This window comes from Hylaeus anthracinus, unplaced genomic scaffold (assembly GCF_026225885.1).
Source record: "Hylaeus anthracinus isolate JK02 unplaced genomic scaffold, UHH_iyHylAnth1.0_haploid 5, whole genome shotgun sequence".
In the NCBI taxonomy this organism is placed as follows: Eukaryota; Metazoa; Arthropoda; class Insecta; order Hymenoptera; family Colletidae; genus Hylaeus; species Hylaeus anthracinus.
The window spans coordinates 5817003-5836672 of record NW_026535322.1 but is presented as its reverse complement, the minus strand read 5'-3'; the positions used below and the strand labels follow the sequence as shown (position 1 = coordinate 5836672).

At 34.1% G+C, this 19670-nt stretch overlaps 1 protein-coding gene across 1 annotated transcript; it reads left to right on the top strand.

Moving 5' to 3' along the window:
- The first annotated feature begins 6267 nt into the window (after positions 1-6267).
- LOC128895996 (high mobility group protein DSP1-like) lies at positions 6268-19188 on the top strand. Its single transcript, XM_054159092.1, has 5 exons — positions 6268-7380; positions 13048-13275; positions 16650-16813; positions 16963-17137; positions 17289-19188. Exons 1-5 carry the CDS (start codon positions 6799-6801, stop codon positions 17397-17399), a joined length of 1260 nt encoding a protein of 419 aa, XP_054015067.1. The 5' UTR covers positions 6268-6798; the 3' UTR covers positions 17400-19188.
- Positions 19189-19670: the final 482 nt, after the last annotated feature.

The following is a 19670-nucleotide window of genomic DNA, read 5'->3' as shown; positions in this document are numbered from 1 at the left end:
GAAAATATAATATTAGATTTGCATTTATAATGCATTTAATATTGAATAGGTGTTAAAAATACTAATGGATCGATATCGGGGCGATATAATAACTAATTACAAAGAGATTATACTGTGAAAGTAAGGTCTGAACAGAGCTTCTGTATTTATTTGATATTAAATAACATATTGAATTTTGTATTTTCCATTCAATACATATATTGTCTTAATAATGCAAATTTTGTTGCATGTGATGTAAAACAGCTGACGAGCATGTAGACGTACATGTTACGCGTATTAATAATCGATTATTGAGTAGCAACATTTAATCAATGTTTACATATTATAAAACTTATATATGGCTACTATTAATACTCTACCTACCTTGGAAAAGTTATGTAAATTTTACGTAAACCTATTTTCTACTTGTACGAGGCGTACCGGAATTAAACAATCCTACTGTACAAATATTGTCTATGATTAAGAACGAACTTTTTGTAAATATTGGTCTAGGATTAACGAAGCTAAAATCTTGATTGCAGTATTGTAAAACAAGAAAGAAAGAATTTCGATGATAGAACATTATTTATTCTTTATAAGTTAAATCAAATATTTAATATATTTCGTGTATTATTGAAAATCTTTTTCATCTGAAATCGTTAGGGACAGCGGTGCAATACTACTGTGTATTTCAGGGATCGCTGGGTTCCATCATATAACATCTCTTCTTTTTTTAAGTGAAATGCCTTACAACCGTCTATATTTTTAGATAGTTCTCTTAACCTCTACAGGGCTACTGTACATTGTACTGTACGTAGAAGATTGTTAATTTTTAATAGTAACAAATATCGTACAATCACAATTTTTTGATTTTTATTCAAATGTTCGATTAAGTGGACTTTTATATACGAAATAAGTCGGTAAATATCACTCTAAAAGAGAAGACGTTAAAAACGAGCAATACGTATTTAAAACATTTTTTCATATTTTGCATTGTTAGCTTCGATAATTTCATAGTCTGTATTGAAACACATCAGGGGTAGCACGTTGAGAGTACAGATCATTTTATTAAATAACCAAACATGGAAGCAGTCTGAGGTTTAAAATAAATCACCATTTAAAAGTAATAGGTTTTACAGAGTATCTTTTACTGGCAACACGTCTACGCTTCTAGAATTTTAATTTTAGAAGCACAATCATGTCTCCAATAAATTACTCCATGACTTCAATAGATTTTACTTCAATACTCGAAATACTCTAAAGTGACTAATCAAACGCGAAAAAGAAACAAATATTTCGAAGCTCATAAATAGAACAAGAAGCGTTATCATGTTGTGACGGTAATGCCTATCGATGATGTTCGTTTAAATTAATTCGTATTAATGCTTCGCAAACTGTTAGATAAATATTAGCCAACCAGTTGGTGGTAAAAAATTTTATACAGCGGGGAAACGGTATTTATTCTTTATTACATAACAATTTAATAAATTTTATATTGCTGACGGTAAAAAGAGGATTTTTTTTCGAAAGAATTTCTTTGAAGACATACTTTCATATTCCCATCAACCACTGACCCACATGAGAGTTTCTGATATTTCTTAATTGATGTATATCCGTTTGAAAATTATAATTTTTCAGTAACTAAATGTTAAGCCGGTGCAGAACAACAGAAAAATGTCAGATTTACAGTTTCTTTTGTAAACCGAGTTCCTATTTTTATAGGTACCTGTTTGACCAGTTTTTATTTGGGCAATTGCAATGTATTATCCTTCCCAGGTATGTGGGTGAAGCCTGAAGAATGTTTACGGTAATTGCTAGACCTAATCGCACCTATCTTTAAGACGTTAAAAGGTCTACGGATTGGTGAATAGCGTCTCAAAATAATGCTTGTTGAATTACCCGTACCGTAAAGTACTGGTATACGTCGAAATAGCAGATTTTCAAGCAATTACCTTAATATGTCTTCAGAAGAGATATACGTTTGAATTACTTAAAGATCAAAGATACAAATTCAAAATTGTTATTTACAGTTGCTGTCAGAAAATTGTTTGCTGTTGCGTAAATTAAACACAGAAAAATGTATAGTGTCCCTATGAGTTACTTGTATAACTTTTCGGATTTGTAAAAATGCTTGAAAGACTGCTTTATGGGTTGTATAAAATTTCACATTATAATGCACGTATAGCGAAACGTTCCGTACTATCTGATATTACACGTGGATATTTTGAGGATAAGCATCGAAAACTAAGAAATTAACTTCAGCTTAAGTATAATGTAGTATTATTGCATAACGATTTTGCGAAATATTATTTTGGTATTATTTTTATATATATGTACATGTATATATACATATATATATACATATACCCTCTGCAATTCGAGAGATATATGTTTTGATGTTATTACAATATTATCGTGTGATTATACATCAATACAATTTGTTCTTCTCGAAAATTAATAAATATTATGTAGGAATTATTGTTCCAATTGGTATTCGTATCTCGCAAATTAAATAGTTTCTACCTGTTAGTCGAGAAATGACGTTTTAAACTTATAGTATGAAGGATATAATACAATGTTCAGAAACGTTTCATTTAAATTATAACGGGACGCAAGAGCTGTCTCAAATATAGGAATAATAAAATTGAAAGTGATCTTGCGTAATGCTGACAGGCACATTCAACGTTCTATACGTGTTGCTCGCAATTACCATTTATTCGATGTCAAGAAAAAAAAGAAGAAAACGTTACATAGACACCTGTGTATAAATTCAATCGTACATATATAAAACAAACATATATAAAAAAGGAAAAGTATTAAGTATTTCATATTGCTTCTTTGTACAGGTGCATTGGATAAATGCAAATATAACGTTTGCATGCACGGTATGGAGTATGTATGTCTACTCGTTTGGCATTGGTCCATAGTAGATATATCACGTTTCTTTTCTTACGTCTTGCGTTAAAATTTTGTAGCTACACATATTTTAGAATCACGACATGGTCGATTAAACATAAGATTGCTATGAATACAACGAAAATGAGGTTATTATTGAAAAATATATTTTCGAAGTAAATCACTTTTATGGCATTATTAATATCCGCATCAAGTGATTCAATTAGTATTATTTTAAATTGTTTAGGAAAAGATGAACGTTTCGAAATCATTACGTACATTATACACACTGTTATCTATGTATATCAATATTTGATGTATGTACTTCAATTCCCGGACTTGGCATTAATCATGAAGCATTATTATTTAATCAGGGAAAATGTTGAATGTCTAACTTCCATTTCTCTTCTATCGAAACTATGATAGCTTTTTTATTTTAATTTTGACATTGTTTACCAGTTTGGAGATTTGTTACCTTCTTGAAATAAAATACAAATGCTAGCTCGGAGTTTTGTTGGTTTATACACGTGGGTCGCGACATTTTTCTGTGTAACTTCTACATTTAAGGATATTAAATATACGTATCTTTTCGCAAAAACAGATTATCGTAATAGATAAACTTACACGGCTCTTAAAATTGTATATCTTTATAATTTGTACATTTTCTAAGAAACGTACGCTTTTTTATCAAGTATTAAATTCTCCGAAGCTTTCAGGAGATTGCATAAAAGACACGGTGTCTATTTTATAAAAATAATCATTATTTTCTAATCCCGACTTCTAATCTCGTCGAATCATTTATGTAGTCAATTCTCACACTGACAGACTTTCGGAATCGTGTGTTCGCGGGAGATCGGTTCGTTTCGGTGGGAATCGGCTCGCTTCGCTCGAGCGAACATCACGGTGCCAACACGAGCCGGAGAATTTGAAGCCGGGGCTCTCGTTGCCTGCTGTGCCTTTTCTCTTTCGTCGTATGTTTCTTTTTCTCACTCTCTTTCTCCCTCCTTTCGTCATCAGTGCCTCTCTTTTTCTTGCCATTCCACCATTTCCCTTGTTCAGCGTGGTGCCCCTTCTTGCATTCGTTCGTTCGTTCGTTCGTTACGTTGCCTAGCCCTGGGAATGCGCGGTCGCTGTACCTCTCTCTTTCTCTCGCACGGTTGCTTGCTTCCTCGCTCCCTCCGTCTCTCGCTCTCGTTCCATCTCTGTTTCACTCACTTACGCGTCTTATTGACCCGGACCCGGTTCTCTTCTCCTCTCTCTCGATTCGCCGGGTTACCTCCGACTCACCCGCCTCTTGATTGGGGGTTGAGTGGGAAGAAAGGAAGCCCGATGTACAAATCCTATGATATACATTTTCATTTTCTCTTGCCTATGCGTGATTTGAAAAAATGTAAACTTGGAAAGGTTACGCGATTTCGCGTTGTGACTTGCGCATTAAACATTTCTTGCAGAATTTGGTTTCACGTGTAACACATCAAGGGGCTTGTTGATTGTTCCCACGATATGTTTTCACATTAATAGATTTAATCTTCCTTCTTACAGTAATCAGAAATGTTCATGAAATATGCATTAGAAGTTACATTTTGTGTATAATACTGAGATTCGTTTATGACTTTACTTAACTTATATATTGTGTTATAAATAGTAATGTAATAATGTTTAAAATAACGACAAGTAATACGAGAATAATTTTATTCGCAGATTTTCGACTCGTTAATATAAGTTTTGTATTATTTACAGATTATTGGAAAAAAGTAAAGATTAATATGGAGCTTTGTCTAATACATTAATTTGTATATTTATCATACATTGTCTAAAGTAACTATTATTGTGAAAACATACATTTAAAAGAAGAGTACAGTCCATACTATCACATAACCTCCTAATAGGATATTTTATTAAGACATCAATGGAGAATTTGCATAAAATAAAAATTCACAGAATTGGGAAGTTAGCAACATTTAGAAATGGGAAAATATTGAAAGTTGGATTATTGAAATAGCGATGGTGTGTACATGCTGCTGTATGTATATGTTATGTTTTTAATTAGTTTCTGTCTAGAATCCAAGTATAATTTTGTACGATTTAAAGGAAATTACCGAAAATTCTTCCGCAACATGTTTCTTGGAGAATTTAAAAGTTCTTCCGTATCGACTGGCAAGTAACACCGAGTAAGAGTTCTTCAGTCGGTAAAGTCGACTTGACACGCAGGAAAAAGGGTGCGCGAAAAGCAGGAAGTGCCAATGTGGAGCAAATTCCAGTGGCCGTAGCAGTGTAACGAAACTAAGAAGGGTAAAAAAAGGCGCGAGAAGAAAGAGCGCACGGCGACAAGTCAGAGTTGGTGTATCTTCCTCTCCCTTTCGCTCTCTTTCTCTGCCTAAAAGTTGACCTCGAGTTTCAAGGGTAGAGAAGGGTTTGCAGTCGTTTGCCCCTCTACCTTACCAGGGACTACGAGCCATGGCTCTCGAATTCTCTACGAACGGAAGAGAGAAAGCGACGTTGCCTCGACGTCGGTAGTGGTAGTCTCCCGCCATCCCCACCACGACTATAATGTAGTTCGATTGGTTGGCGTGCTCGGGTTTTCCTTTGTGAGCGGGCGGGTGAAAGCGTGGCTTGGCAACGCTGTACGAGTTCGCCGGCGTCCGCTGGAAGGAAGGCTAAGCTCGCGCGAGTGCAACAAAGACAGAGGAACGTGGAGAAAGAGACAAACAGACAAGTAGCGAGTGAGACTTCGGGCCGAGTGGAAGGGGATCGAGTTGGAGAAAGAGAAAGAGAGAATGTACAAGCGTCCAGCCAGCCCGTCCTCGCCAGCTTCGCCCTCTGTGTGTGCGGCATCGCGTGTAGAGTCGGTGGCGAGAGAAGCAATCCGCGCGTAAGCTTCTCCATGTGAAAAAGCTATTACGCGTTCCACTACCACTGTGCATCCAGTCAGCATCGGTGTACGTATGCACGGTAAAGAAGCATTGCGTCTCTACGCGCGCGTGGTGTCGCATAGAGTGCGTAATTAGCGACGTGTGTATAAGCAAGTAGAAGGAACGTCACGTTTCCAAAGGAGAAGAACGACGATATATCTGCGTAAAACGAAACGACAGTGACGCGTATGCATGAATGAGGATAGAAAATCTTATGCCAAATACTTTTATCGGTACCACCGAGAAGAAACGCTGTGTTTCTCGAATGAAAGGCTCCATGAGTACTTAGGGGAGGGAAGAAGAGAGACAGAGAAACGCACTGTATCTGTCGATGGTGGGGAGACAGAGGGAAAAAGAAAGAGCTAGAAGGGGAGAGAGAGCGTCCTCCCCTACCCACCCGCCCGCCTTCCTCCTCTACCCGCCGTACCTACTCACGGAGCTAACGAACGGTTGAGCGTAGCGTCGAGTAGACCGCATCCCAAGTATAACGTACGTATTCACGAGGACCTTCTCCTATACAACGTGGAAAAAGCGTGTATGAAGCAGCTCGTGCAACGAGGAGTACTGGTAGTGATCGTGTAGTGCGCCGGCTGGACAAGAGAAACGTGGTGTGACGACAGTGAGAGAGCACGGTAGCGCGTGCGGTGCGTGTCGCGTACACGACGGCTACGAACAAGACTCCGTACGAATGTGAGGGTACATGTGAACATTTGTGTACATCTTCTCGTGAGAGCAAGTGAGCGAGGTAGTGCGTGCGTGCGTACGCGCGCGCGCTGTGTGTGTGAGGGAGAGAGAGAGAGAGAGAGTGGTGTGTGTGCGTGCGTATGTATGTATGTATGTGTGTGTGTATATATATATTATACGTTCATGTATGAGGGAGACAGAGGAGTGTATGTGTGTGGATGAGTGCGTGAGCGTGTAAATTCTTCGTACGTCCTTGTTCTTTTCGTTGTCGGAGGGACGGTTCGGTAAACGAGGCTGAAGTGACAGACAGACCGTCCGCGTGTACGATATGTCGGAACACCACCGCGTAGCCGGTGGCTGGGGTACACCGAGCCCAGGAAGTCGCGAGGATGGCTCCGGTGGTACCGCCTGGTGGCCTCCGGGTTTAAACACCGTTTCGGCCGAACAACAACAGCAACAACAACAAAATCTACATCAGCACCTGATGAATCAACAGCAGCAACAACAACAGCTATCGCAACAACAAGCGCAGCAACAACAGCATCATCAGGATATCGTTAGGAGTACAGCTGCAGCTGCTGCTACCCAGCAGCTTTTCTCCTACAAGATGGCCTCCAGCTTTCAGAACCCAGCCACTACGGGCACACAGTCGAATCCCGTCTCCACGTCTTCGCCGGTTGGCTCCTGCATGAGGGGAGGCTATGATTATAGATTAGGAACGGGGCCCGGATCAGGCGGAGGTGTACCAGGTACACCTTCTGCACCACCGCCTGGCGTACAGTGGTGGTACACAGGTGGAGTTATGGACGCCGGACAGAACAACCTGCATCAGCAATTGCAGGGCCAACAACAGCAGCAGCACCTCTCGCCCATTACCACACAAACGTCCACGCCCCCCGTTATGTCCCCGGTATGTTGCGACCACGATCGACCCCCTTTTATATGCTTCCTCTTTTCTTGTCGTTGCTTGCTTGTCACTTTTATTATTATTATTTTTTTCTTGTTTCTTTTTTTATGTCCTATACGTATACATACAATTTTTTTGCTTACTTTTAGTTGCGCGGGATTCTTCCATGCACCTGAAAGAAAAACCTGGTCCGGTCATAATGTTTCGTATCATTCGATCTCGCAATGCTTTTTAACTCTTCATTTTTCAAGTTCTAATTCGCAACACAGTTGCGGTTTACAATTACTGTTCACTTTTTCGGTTTTTTTTTTTTTTTATTTCGTAGATAGATTCGGAGGCCTTTCCATTTCTTTGGTATTGGTTCGAAACACGCAACTCATGGTTTTCTAGCATTTTATTTTTTGTAGCATCTTCGATGATATGTATATTAATAAGCGCAACCAAATATTTAGCTTTTACGATATTTTTATTTTGAAGATCATTAATGGGTTTTCAACTATCCGAGCAAGCATCAGTATCTCGCTGAATCTTTAATGTCGAAATGAATAACTACGACCGCAGTAACAGTAATTATGACAACACGCGACAGATTGTCAATGTCTTATTAAATATGTATAACATTTCCATAAGAATACTCGTTTAATTCTTACTTTTATTTTGTTCCGCCGTAAAAGATTTTGATTGCTTTACGTATTTTACTTGATGCGGTTATTCGGTGACTTCAAAAATCATATTAGATTCTCACTCCATTGTAGTAGATGATAATTTTCCTGAATATTTTTGAAGGAAATAGTTCTTACAGGGAGGACTGCTACTATTTGCAATATATATTATAAAATGTGTAAAAATGATACGTTCAATATGTACTACTTCATATTTTGCACGAATTTCAATTCTTGAATATCAATTTTTCGTCGACTGGCAATGATGAGCTACCCCTTTTATAACAAAAAATTCTTTCATCGTTATTCCACGTTTACTACATATAATTCTCGACAGCCAGACTAGTTAAATGTTATCGGTTTCGTTGTATTTAGAAAATCTTAATAACCGATTCTATCGTGCCTGCTTTCGCACTACCGTCTGCGTTTCATCCTGACTCGCGTCTCTTGCCCCACCGACCGTTGTCCGCTATTGATTCCGGGTTTCGTGCAGCCTTCTTCGTACGTACGTTCGTACGGTGGCTCTTGCCGCGCCGGGCCTGGTTCCCTTCCTTTTTTCGATTACTCTAATCGACATCATTTAGACACGAACTATTCTTACACAATTTTCATCAAAATTAAGAGAACTCTATTTCTCTTTCATAACGAACAAAGAATTTTATGTCTTGCAGCTTGTAAGGAATTTGAAAGTCGTTTTTCAATTTTGCTAGATTTATTCTTAACCACTCAAAATTAGAGATAAGAATTTCGATAAATGAAAAACTCTCTATCATAAAGAAAGGAAAATTCGTACAACTTCTTCCTGTTTGAAAGGAAAGAAGTGTATATTCTTTTTCCCTTCTATGTTTTAATTTATGATGAGATATTGGAATTTCGATTAACCGTACTTTTGCTGTAAAAAGAAGGGAACTCTGTCTTCATTTTAAAGTGAAGGAAAATACTATTTTTATGAAATGTCTGAGAGCATGGTAATTAGTTTTTAAAAGGAAATTCTGTTTTTCGGACATTATGATGGGTATATACGTTTTACGGTTGTGTGGTTTAGTCGTTCATAATTAGATACAAAAATTCCGATCAATAGTCGCCCTGTGTGCTATGAAAAGAGGCAAACTTTTTCCCCTGTTTAGAGGCGAATGAAGGATTCTATTTTTCAGATATTCTGAAAGCCTGAAAATTCACTTTATGGAAACTTGTATCTGTATGCCTACGTGTCTTTCAGAGGTTCCGAAACAGGAAAATTATTTTTCTTAACTTTCTAATCTACATTTTCATCGATAGACATGTTTAAAAAATTTGTAGAAAATTATTTTCACACTTGCAGAAAAATACGAAATGTCTGCTTAATGAAATATTTAATTTCCGATTTATTCTTTATCTTTCGATACTTAACTTCGGTTCGCTTTTCTATAAAGTAAATTCAATGCATAAATCGTAATCAAAATTTAGATTATTTCACTAGTCGAGTAGTCGCTTTCTTTTACATATTTTTTTGCATTTTGCCCTCACATTCAACATTCGTTTAACTACTTACTCGATCTGAAAGTTTAATTCGAATAATTTAATAATTTATATTTCTATCGCATGTTTAACGATTTTCAGTGTTCCACGGTTACGTTCTACTATAATTAGAGAGAACCTCATGCACTAAGTAATACAATTTAATGTTAAGTCTCTTTATTCTGTACCTCTTAATGGGAAACATAATTATCAGTACATGAATTATTTAAGACCTAGGAATTGAAAACAGACGATCCTGCTTACATCGCGTACGTATACAGATTCTGCTAACTAGACTTTGACTGCTTCGAGCCGTAACACTTTTTGCAGGAATAACAGTTGCCTATATAAACATTCTTGTCTTCGAAACACAGTCCTGTGACAAATTGAAATTCCTACGAAAATGTCAACAAAGTTACTGTTGTATTACGATATACAGCGTGATCTGAGAGAAAAGATTGAAGCAGAAGAATCGCTATAATATTTACCCTACCATACTTTTTTTGTATACTATGTTCCATGTATTAGAATGTACATTTATCGTGCTTCTGATTTTTCTGTAATATCGACAATATTGACTAACATTTTTAAATATAAACATTCTTATTTTTAATAAAAATTCTTATTTTTATATTTAAAGGAAGGAAACTTTGGAACTTGAAGTTATTCGTTATTAAAGAGTACACGATTATACGGAATATTGAAAATGTATATGGAGCAATATTAAAACCGGGACTCGAATGAAAGTTCGGATCGAAGTCTGTGTCTATCAGGTCCGGAGAGAAAGTCGGAAAGTGGTCCGAAAATTTAAGATTACGGTGATAGAGGTAAATGGAGGGGCTAGTTGTACATTCTTTTACATATGTGAGAAGAACGAAATTTTTTGATTGTTAGAAATTTGGTAAAGGAAGATGAGGTATTCGTCGTACAAAAATATGGACGTTTGCTATTCGATTTTAAAAATAATCTAGGTTCGTTGCTTCGAGTTTATCTTCGCAATATGTATTATGTGACTCATCTTTCCCAGAAGTGTTCCTATTATGTAGCAAGAGTGATAAATTTCATTTTAATTGAACGTTCAAAGGGAGGCTATTGTATCTTCTGTTCTTTTTCGAGTTGTATCGCTGGTGTTTTTGTTTGTACTTTTGGTGATTACTTCAGTTTTCTGATAAGTTATCACTTATTTTAGTTTAGTGCTTATAATCTGGGAACGGTTCAGATATATTTCAAGATGAAAGAAGTTATACTTCGGCGTAATAAGGAGGAACTTAAAATTTTATTATTATTCATGGCAAGCATATTCCAAAACGAATTAATCTTTCATTTGAATTTTCTAGAATCATTTAACATATGTACATGTTATCAATTGAATAATGAATACGTGGAGAATTCATTATAATTTTATAGTCACTATAGTATCGTTGACGTAAAATAAAGTATTATAATTAGGAATTATAAATGAATATTCATAAATATATAAATGTGAATTTTTCTGAAGGCTATAATGCTAACCAAATATTGTTACAGGCATTGTGGGAGAGGGTTTATTTCAATTTTATAATTATTAATGATAATGTATTCATCACAAATATTGAGACAAGATGATCGAAGGGAGGAGTTAGTTAGAAACTATAAATACTAAAAAATCCTAACTTGTTCTAAGAACAAATATGTTACACGTGTTAACTGTTTACCGTTACAACTATCACGGATGTAACAGTACTGTCATATTATTTACATTTCAATGAGTTTTTAGTAAATTACTTCAATATTTTATAAACTCGTCGATATCGTTTTGTCATTACTTTTTGTCGTTATTTTAAACAAGGTCGATATGAACATTACTGTGTATTTCAAATACAAAACAAATGTAGTAAACATTTATAGAAGTTAGCCATGCGTTGCAACTATTTCTCGATACGTACATACCTACATGTTTCCTCTTACACTCTAATGCTGAGAGCAATCAGATCATTTCAATTGATTCTGAAACAATAATGAGTATGATACATATTTCAGTTCGGCATTCAAGTGAAGGAGAAACGTTAAGGTTATTTTTTTAAATCGATAAAACTCTTATCGATAATATATTTTAAACCAATGATATATATTTCCATACTGAATTTCACGTACCCATTGTTGATGTATTTAACCTGAATTGTTATTTTTTCAGAATGGATCTACAATATGTCATGAACTACTAAAAATTTCATTCTATTCTCCAAATGGATATATTCTTTATATAAAATGTCCGTAACATATAACTAATATACATAGAGTGTAAAATACTTTAATTAAAGTATTTAGATAAAATTACTTTCATATTTTATATCGTACTTGATGTAAAAATTGTTTGAATTTGTCAAACACTATTTTCAGAAGGTTTATATGTTATTTTTCTTGTTTATACGTTTTTGTTTACTCAAGTCTCACTAGAACATTGACTTCACAAACACTATTCAGCATTAGGCATATGTATGCAGTATACACGTATTACTAACTAAAAACTATTAGATTCGAATGAATAATTCATATAGATAAGTTCATAAATGATAAACAGTATTATAACATATATACAGTATTATAAAATACTTGCACGCATTGCTTTCATGCGCTAATATTATTTTAGTCCACAAAGCAACGCCTTGCATGTAAAATGGGAAGTTCGTTAGACATGTAAACTTTTATTTCTGAGAATATTTATAATAAAAATAGAGAATGCGTGACCAATATATCGCACGTGATATGGTAGTAATATATGGAATTAATATAAATTATGTACGTACATTTCTATACGGGTTAATTAATTAATTCATATTTTTAAGAAATACGTTTCTTTAATTAAAAAAGTCACGTATGCTACAAATGACTCCAATCCTTACACTGTATCGATTACATGAATATTCCGAATGCATCGAAGAAATTCAATCAGCACGAATCACTTGCAGAAAAAATACGATTAACTCTCATAACACACCTTAATTGATAGAGAAAGAATTCAATACTTTCGAATATTTAAAATAGTTGAAAATAAATTGATTTCACTATTCAAGTATTAAAACAATGGGAATTATTGAAGCAGATTGAATTTTATTAGTCTACTAATTCTATTAATTTTTTTATCTAATCCAAATATCAAATAGTTGGATTCGTATAAATCGAGTTATCAAAGTTGTTTAAATAGGTCGAATTCACTCAGGCAATTTAATATATTCATCAAGCACTCGGGAAACTTCAGTTTGGAGTAAACATTGTCAGAATTTGAAATGAAAGAGAATTACGTATATACACCGAAACGAAATCACTAAAATTTTCTAACTCCAAACCAAAGAGAACATTTTTAGTTTTCCGGTGCCAATGATATTATTATGAACAATTTAAATTCTTCGGTTACAATGGACATGGACGGGTATTTTTTGGGAGGGAATATCCTTTCAAAGCTGATATTAATGAATATCTAATAATTGTAGACACATCGAGTAGTAATTTTCTTAATTTTTTTTAATTACAGCACCAGTTACAACAGCTAACGCAGCAACAAAATAATCTTCAGCAAAATAACGCTCAGAGCTTGCAACAGCGAGACAATATGCCGAGGGGAAAAGATTCGAAGCCAAGAGGACGGATGACCGCATACGCATTCTTTGTGCAAACATGTCGCCAGGAACACAAAAAGAAACATCCAGAGGAGAAAATTGTTTTTCGAGAATTCTCCAAAAAGTGTGCAATGAGGTGGAAGGTAAGCGAATTATGTTTTCAACAAATATTCAAACGTGATTAACGAAAACAAAATATTTTATTTTTAATGTGACAAAAAGATTCTCTGAAGATGCTTAGATTTTTAAAAAGGTGTTCATATTCGACAACAATTCTTAATAATTTTAGTAACATAAGTGCAGGTTTCAGATCATCAAATAGTATTATTTTTCTGTTTCTTTGAGTACAATATTTTAAAAGAACGAATACTCGTTCTTCTTGAATATTTATTATTTTCTTTGAAGCGAGAACTAAAAATATCTGTTGACAATTTATAGAATAGTAGGTATATTCGATTGAACCAAGCAGAGAGCAATTTTATTTACTTACATCTGATATTACGTTTGTTTCCTCATTTGTGAAATGTATATTTATTGAAAGTTGTTTTAAAAGGAACATTATTTAAATATTGAAACATATTCATGATTCGGTATCATACGACTTTGATGATATACAAAACCACGCGATAAAGAAAATTTAGTGAAAGCTCCGAGTATGTAGTATGACCTTCTTCAATAACATATGCAACATTGAATTTCAAAGGTTAGCCACGAGTAAATTACCATTTTTCTAATGGAACATCGTCGTTCACGGTTTTAAATAAATTTTCCCCGAAATTAGTTCGTTGAACGTATTTCAGGAAATCATAATGGTTTCTGACGTTGTTCACTACATAACATTAATAACGTTTACGAAATATTAAAATAGAAATAAAAATAAATATAAAAATAATAAGAACGAAATAACGACAGTTGATACGTCATACTCGAAGAGTGAATCTGACGTATCGAATTCATGAATGTAAATAGCTCGAAAACGTAGAGGCAATATACATTATATCATCAATATCTAAATCACGTTTGATCTTCGATTACATGAGTTTTACTTAATTCAAGTCATGAAACTAGTTCAATGTAGGTAGATCAAGAATATTTAGGATTAACAGTTATCGTATACCTGCACCGACTATCTATAATCCTGTCACGAGTGGGATTAGAGTCGGGACCGGTTTACAACAAGAAATCGTTCTATAGAATTTGTCCCTTACATATAATGAGCAAGCCGTCGAAGGTTAAAGCCATGCCAATTACACGTACATCCTTTGCAAATGACTGGATTCTTTGTATTCCTACAATAACTGTTTTAAGTAAAATCACTTTTATTTGTATTGGCGAAGGTATCGAATAATTAAATAGAAATGACTTTGTTAGCACGAGAAGTAAAGATTAAAAAGCAGACGTTAAAAAATACTTTTTTCTGAGGTATAATTAATTTTGTCTGCGGATCAGTCTGCCGAGAATGATTGTCAAGTTTAGAGTTGCAAATACTGTTATCAGTGTCTTTCTTTTACAGGTAAATAATAATATTTATGATTGAATGAGTCGGCTTGACATTGGGATCACCGCATGGAAAACATCTAACAGAAAGAAAACGATAACACTACTTGGAATTCTGAACTTAACGGATATTCTCGCTTAACTTTGTTGGAAACAAAATTAGTTAGTTATTCGAAAGGAAACGTTTCTGAACGTTCATGTGATTCTTTTGTCGTTAGGGTGCAGCAAAAGTTTAACTGCTTATACATTCACAACATTCATAACATTCTACATATATTTAATATATAATATTTAGGTGGTGCTTACTTTTGTTGGAATTGAATATCGTACCTTATGCTCAGTTAGCCAAAGTAAGACTTAAGTGAAAGTATGGTTTCTAAACGGTATAACATGTATATTATTGTTGGTATTTTATATATTTTTGTATTTGTGTGCATTCTCATAGATTTTCTCATAAACATCCGCAGTCTACACATAACTTTGTTGAATCATTTCCATCACAATTTTATAAAACGACATTTTTCGAGGAATCGAATACGTCCAATTGAATGATGTTTTTACAGTGAATATTTTACTTTATTACATTTATGTTCGTTTAAATTCATGAAAGAAGACTATTGAAGTTTTCAGAACGGTTCGTATTCGAGTGAATTTTCTGTTGATATAATAAAAGGGACATTTGTATAAACGCGTGTATATTATGAACTTTAAGACGAATGAAGAAATTCAGACATATTTTTTCTGCGGAAGAACTTGAAAATGTGAAAGGACGTCATTATGAACAGGTGCCACTCTAACATCTGGCTATCCCACCCCTCGGAAAGGGAGATACTTTCTGCGCACTTTTCTTATGGACTACAGGCCACATGGTCTTTAGAAGGATTAAAGGCGCTGACCTTCCGGTTATCGTGGTAAAATGTCTTAGCAACTGCAAAGTTTTAGGGCGACATTTCGTGAATGTCTCGTACTGAAACATATGTGACTACAATTCTTGAAAGAAACATTTTAGAATTTGTTAATAAATTACTTCTAGTATCTTCTTGTATATCATTAAGTAATTATTATATTACTTATACATTTAGAATGCATGTACAAAAAAACCTGCAAAACAACATGATAACTAACAAACATTACATATGCTTTGGATGTGCCTGCTTAGTCTATCATTATCTTTTTTCATTTTAATTCTTCAAAGAGACAATAAGGCTAAGTTATACGGGAAGTAATTAGACTCACTTAACTCGTTGTATTTGAAATGTAAAAACGATTATTTCTTGTAATAACAAATGAAGATATACAAACGGTCTACAAAAGGAAATGGAAATATTAATTTACATTTCTTACTTTGTTCTGTATATTGATATTCTTACTCCAATCATACGACATTGTCGTTTTCTTTGCCGTAACATTGAAAATTTCTACTAAATATTATTTATTTCTTTTATCGAAAATATTTCACGTTTTTCAGCGTGACAGAGAGTAACATGAATTTTTTAAACAATTTTTAGACAGCATCTATACCGCTTCAGCCCTGTCTTTATCGACCAATCCACCCAAACCTAAAGCTCACCCTCCTCGGTCTCCTTGATTCACGGTATATGAAAACCAATCCCGCTCTTCGTTTACTAGAAATCCACTACTACATTTCCAATCCTTGATATCCGACGATAATCAATTCGGTAAGCAGTTTGTCTCACTCAACAAAAATGGTAAAAATATTAATATTGAAATGGTAAAAATTACAAAATTATCTTAAAAATAACCGTCATATTTAAAAAATGTAAACATATAAAACTGTTTGATCGATAAAATTGCGTATCTCTGCGTCATTAGAATAATAATAATGGGTCAAGAAAAGGAAAAAATTAGTATAATAAATAAACTTCATTAATATTTTGCATATATCTTACAATGTTTACGAGTAACTGTATCTCGATTATATTTTGCATCCATATTCATTAAATAATAAAATGTTAACACATTGTAACTAACTTTAGTTTTACATATTTTATGATTATAGACTATGTCAGATAAAGAAAAGAAACGTTTCCATGAAATGGCAGAAAAAGATAAGAAAAGATACGACGCGGAAATGCAAAACTATACACCACCGAAAGGCGAAAGTAAAGGCAGAGGCAAAAAACGTAAACACATCAAAGATCATAATGCTCCCAAACGATCTTTGTAAGTAGACATAATAAAATTAAATATCTTTAATAATACAATAAAACGTAATATCATGAAATAATGTTTGATTAGTTTTAAATATTGATGTGTTTCTTTTAATTCGTAAAAAATAATTTCTAAACATTTTACTTTATTTCATTCTTTAGATCTGCCTTCTTCTGGTTTTGTAATGACGAACGCGGAAAGGTAAAAATGCTAAATCCCGAATTTGGTGTAGGAGATATTGCCAAGGAACTTGGTAAGAAATGGTCAGATGCAGATCCTGAAACCAAATCGAAATATGAGGCTATGGCAGAACAAGATAAAGCTCGATATGAAAGGGTATGTATAGATATTACTTTCTATATTTTATTATTTTCTATCTCCTTATTTTCAAAGTTGTACTGTTATAAATTGTCGAATATCAAATTGATATGAAATTAATTGTATTAAAAGTTCTTATATGGTATTGTATTATCTATGTATTATGTAGGAAATGACTGCGTACAAAAAGAAAATGAAGGATGGTGCACCTGTAGTAGCAAATCCAGTGAATACCATAAAAAGTGACAGTGAAGAAGAGTATAAAGAAGATGACGAATAGCGGATACACGACAAAATTTCATCTATCACCCCGTGTCCTTGATCCTGAAAGCATACCTCACCTACTGTACGTACCATTGACCTTAGCGTGAGCGTACTTACACCACTAGGAAAACAAATAACTAATCACCAGTCCCCGATTATTTACAATAATAATTAAATTACCGCGATTATAATAATTATTTTAAAATTGTATGTATGAGAGAGATGCGAGAGAAGATCGAATGAGTGACATTTGTATTTTAACATATTGATAGTATCATGTAAAATGGAGTAGGATAGCAGAATGGAAAGATATGGTGCCCACTTTCTATCAGGTGGAAGGCGCAGGGGCTCAATCATTGTTGACATTGTCTCCAGACTATGTTGAAAGCTAACATAGTTAAAAATCGTGAAACAGGATACGGCGGCTCCATAGTTGGGCGGTATCACTCGATATAGTTTGATATTTATCAGTTCAGTTCATTCGTTGCCAGTTGTAAGAAGACTTATTGTATATCTTTGTACAGAACATTTCTTTAAATCAAATCTGTCGCAGGTGGGGCATGGGGCTGCTTTGTATGAATGTAATTGATTTAAGTACGTGTCGTATAGTTGTAAGTATTAGGATAAGTATATTTTAATGCAACTTCGATTCTACATCTGCGTCAACATGTGATAGTTTCCACTAACAATGTATTCTAAACCAGGAGATTGAGCCTTATAGCTTATAAGTAATTGGAATCTAAACAAATATCTAATTCACAACTTTTCTAAATCAAAAATTGGGACGATAAAACCCAGCCATGGAGCAGTGGTATTTCGAAGTCCTATAACCATATATAAAGTGAATAATTTTTATTCATTAGAAAGCTAAGGATCGAAACCATTCGATTTGTTTCATGAAATAACTGATACAAATTTTACTTTTATGTTGTCTTAAGAATTATTATAATCTCAATTTTTTATAATTATATAAAATAATGAATTTTTGTTCTTATCGAAATCAATAGACAGTCGTCAAAGACAGACCAAACTAGAATTGTACTTTGAGTTTTAGCTGATTCAAGTAGTCCCTGCCCTTACCATCGCCATCCTCCCTCTCATATTCATTTTCCAATAAAGGAAATACGTTAAATCCTTTCAGAATCATGTGATTCCGTTCATTGTTTAAGAAAGTAAGATAGGACGTGTCTTGTACTGCCTCGAGTCATCTGGTGTACAGCAGGCTGTATTATAATAAATTATTGTGGTTTCTTGTAATATTAACATTCCTAGATCCTAGTATGTACAGATCTTAATCATTGAGATTAGAGCCAACTGTGTAAGAAGCATACCAAAAAAACAGGCTAGGTAATGCAGATGTGAATTTCGTGGCCAAGATTGGTATGCAAAACGAATATACAAGAGGCTTTGTTACGGTCAGACTGACTTGCACCTTGATTTGGCTCAGCAGGTAACCACTACTTTTTGACATAAAGCTTTTCATCTCCCCTGCACATTGTCATGTAACGGATAATTGTATGATTATATAAGCAAAAACCTGTTTTAGAGGGAGCTAGAGGACGAATACTGTAAAATATGAAATTGTAATATTTTAATACTGATTTGCAGATGTGCATAATTTTAACATAGCTGGTTAAAATGAATTGTACTGATACGAAGGTATCCATTTGATGGAGATAAATAATAAAAACAGATATTGAAAATTACGACAGAATTTTCTGTATTATTATAGAGGAATTATAACAGTTATAAAAGAAATGTTTGTTTTGTATATCTCTTAGGATAAATAAACTTTTCAAAAAATATGTGAATATGTTTCTGGTACTGCTCCAAACCTGTTTTTAAGCATTTACATGCTCAGACTATTTAATTCACAAAGCAGTACTAGACTTAGAGTACTAACACTTATGATATTAATATAAAAGTAAGTATATACGATGTGCATTTGTTTATGACATGAAGTATCATTTTACACAATGCTTTCTTATAGTATGGAGGATAACTTCTGCATCTTACACATTTGTACTGGTGCTAATCGCATATGAATTAGCAATTAATTCAAAATTGGAAGTAATGTGTTAACTTGTTTCATGTTATACACATTACATGCTTCAGCGCAAACGGACATTACTGTACTTTTTTATATGTATTTCATACGTTCAAACAATTTTCTATTATTTTATAAGCATCACCATAGATTATAAATGTACCATTGACATAGTAGTCTTATCAATAAATCAATAATTGTTACTCTTAGTACAAATTTCTTAATTTATATATCTACTGG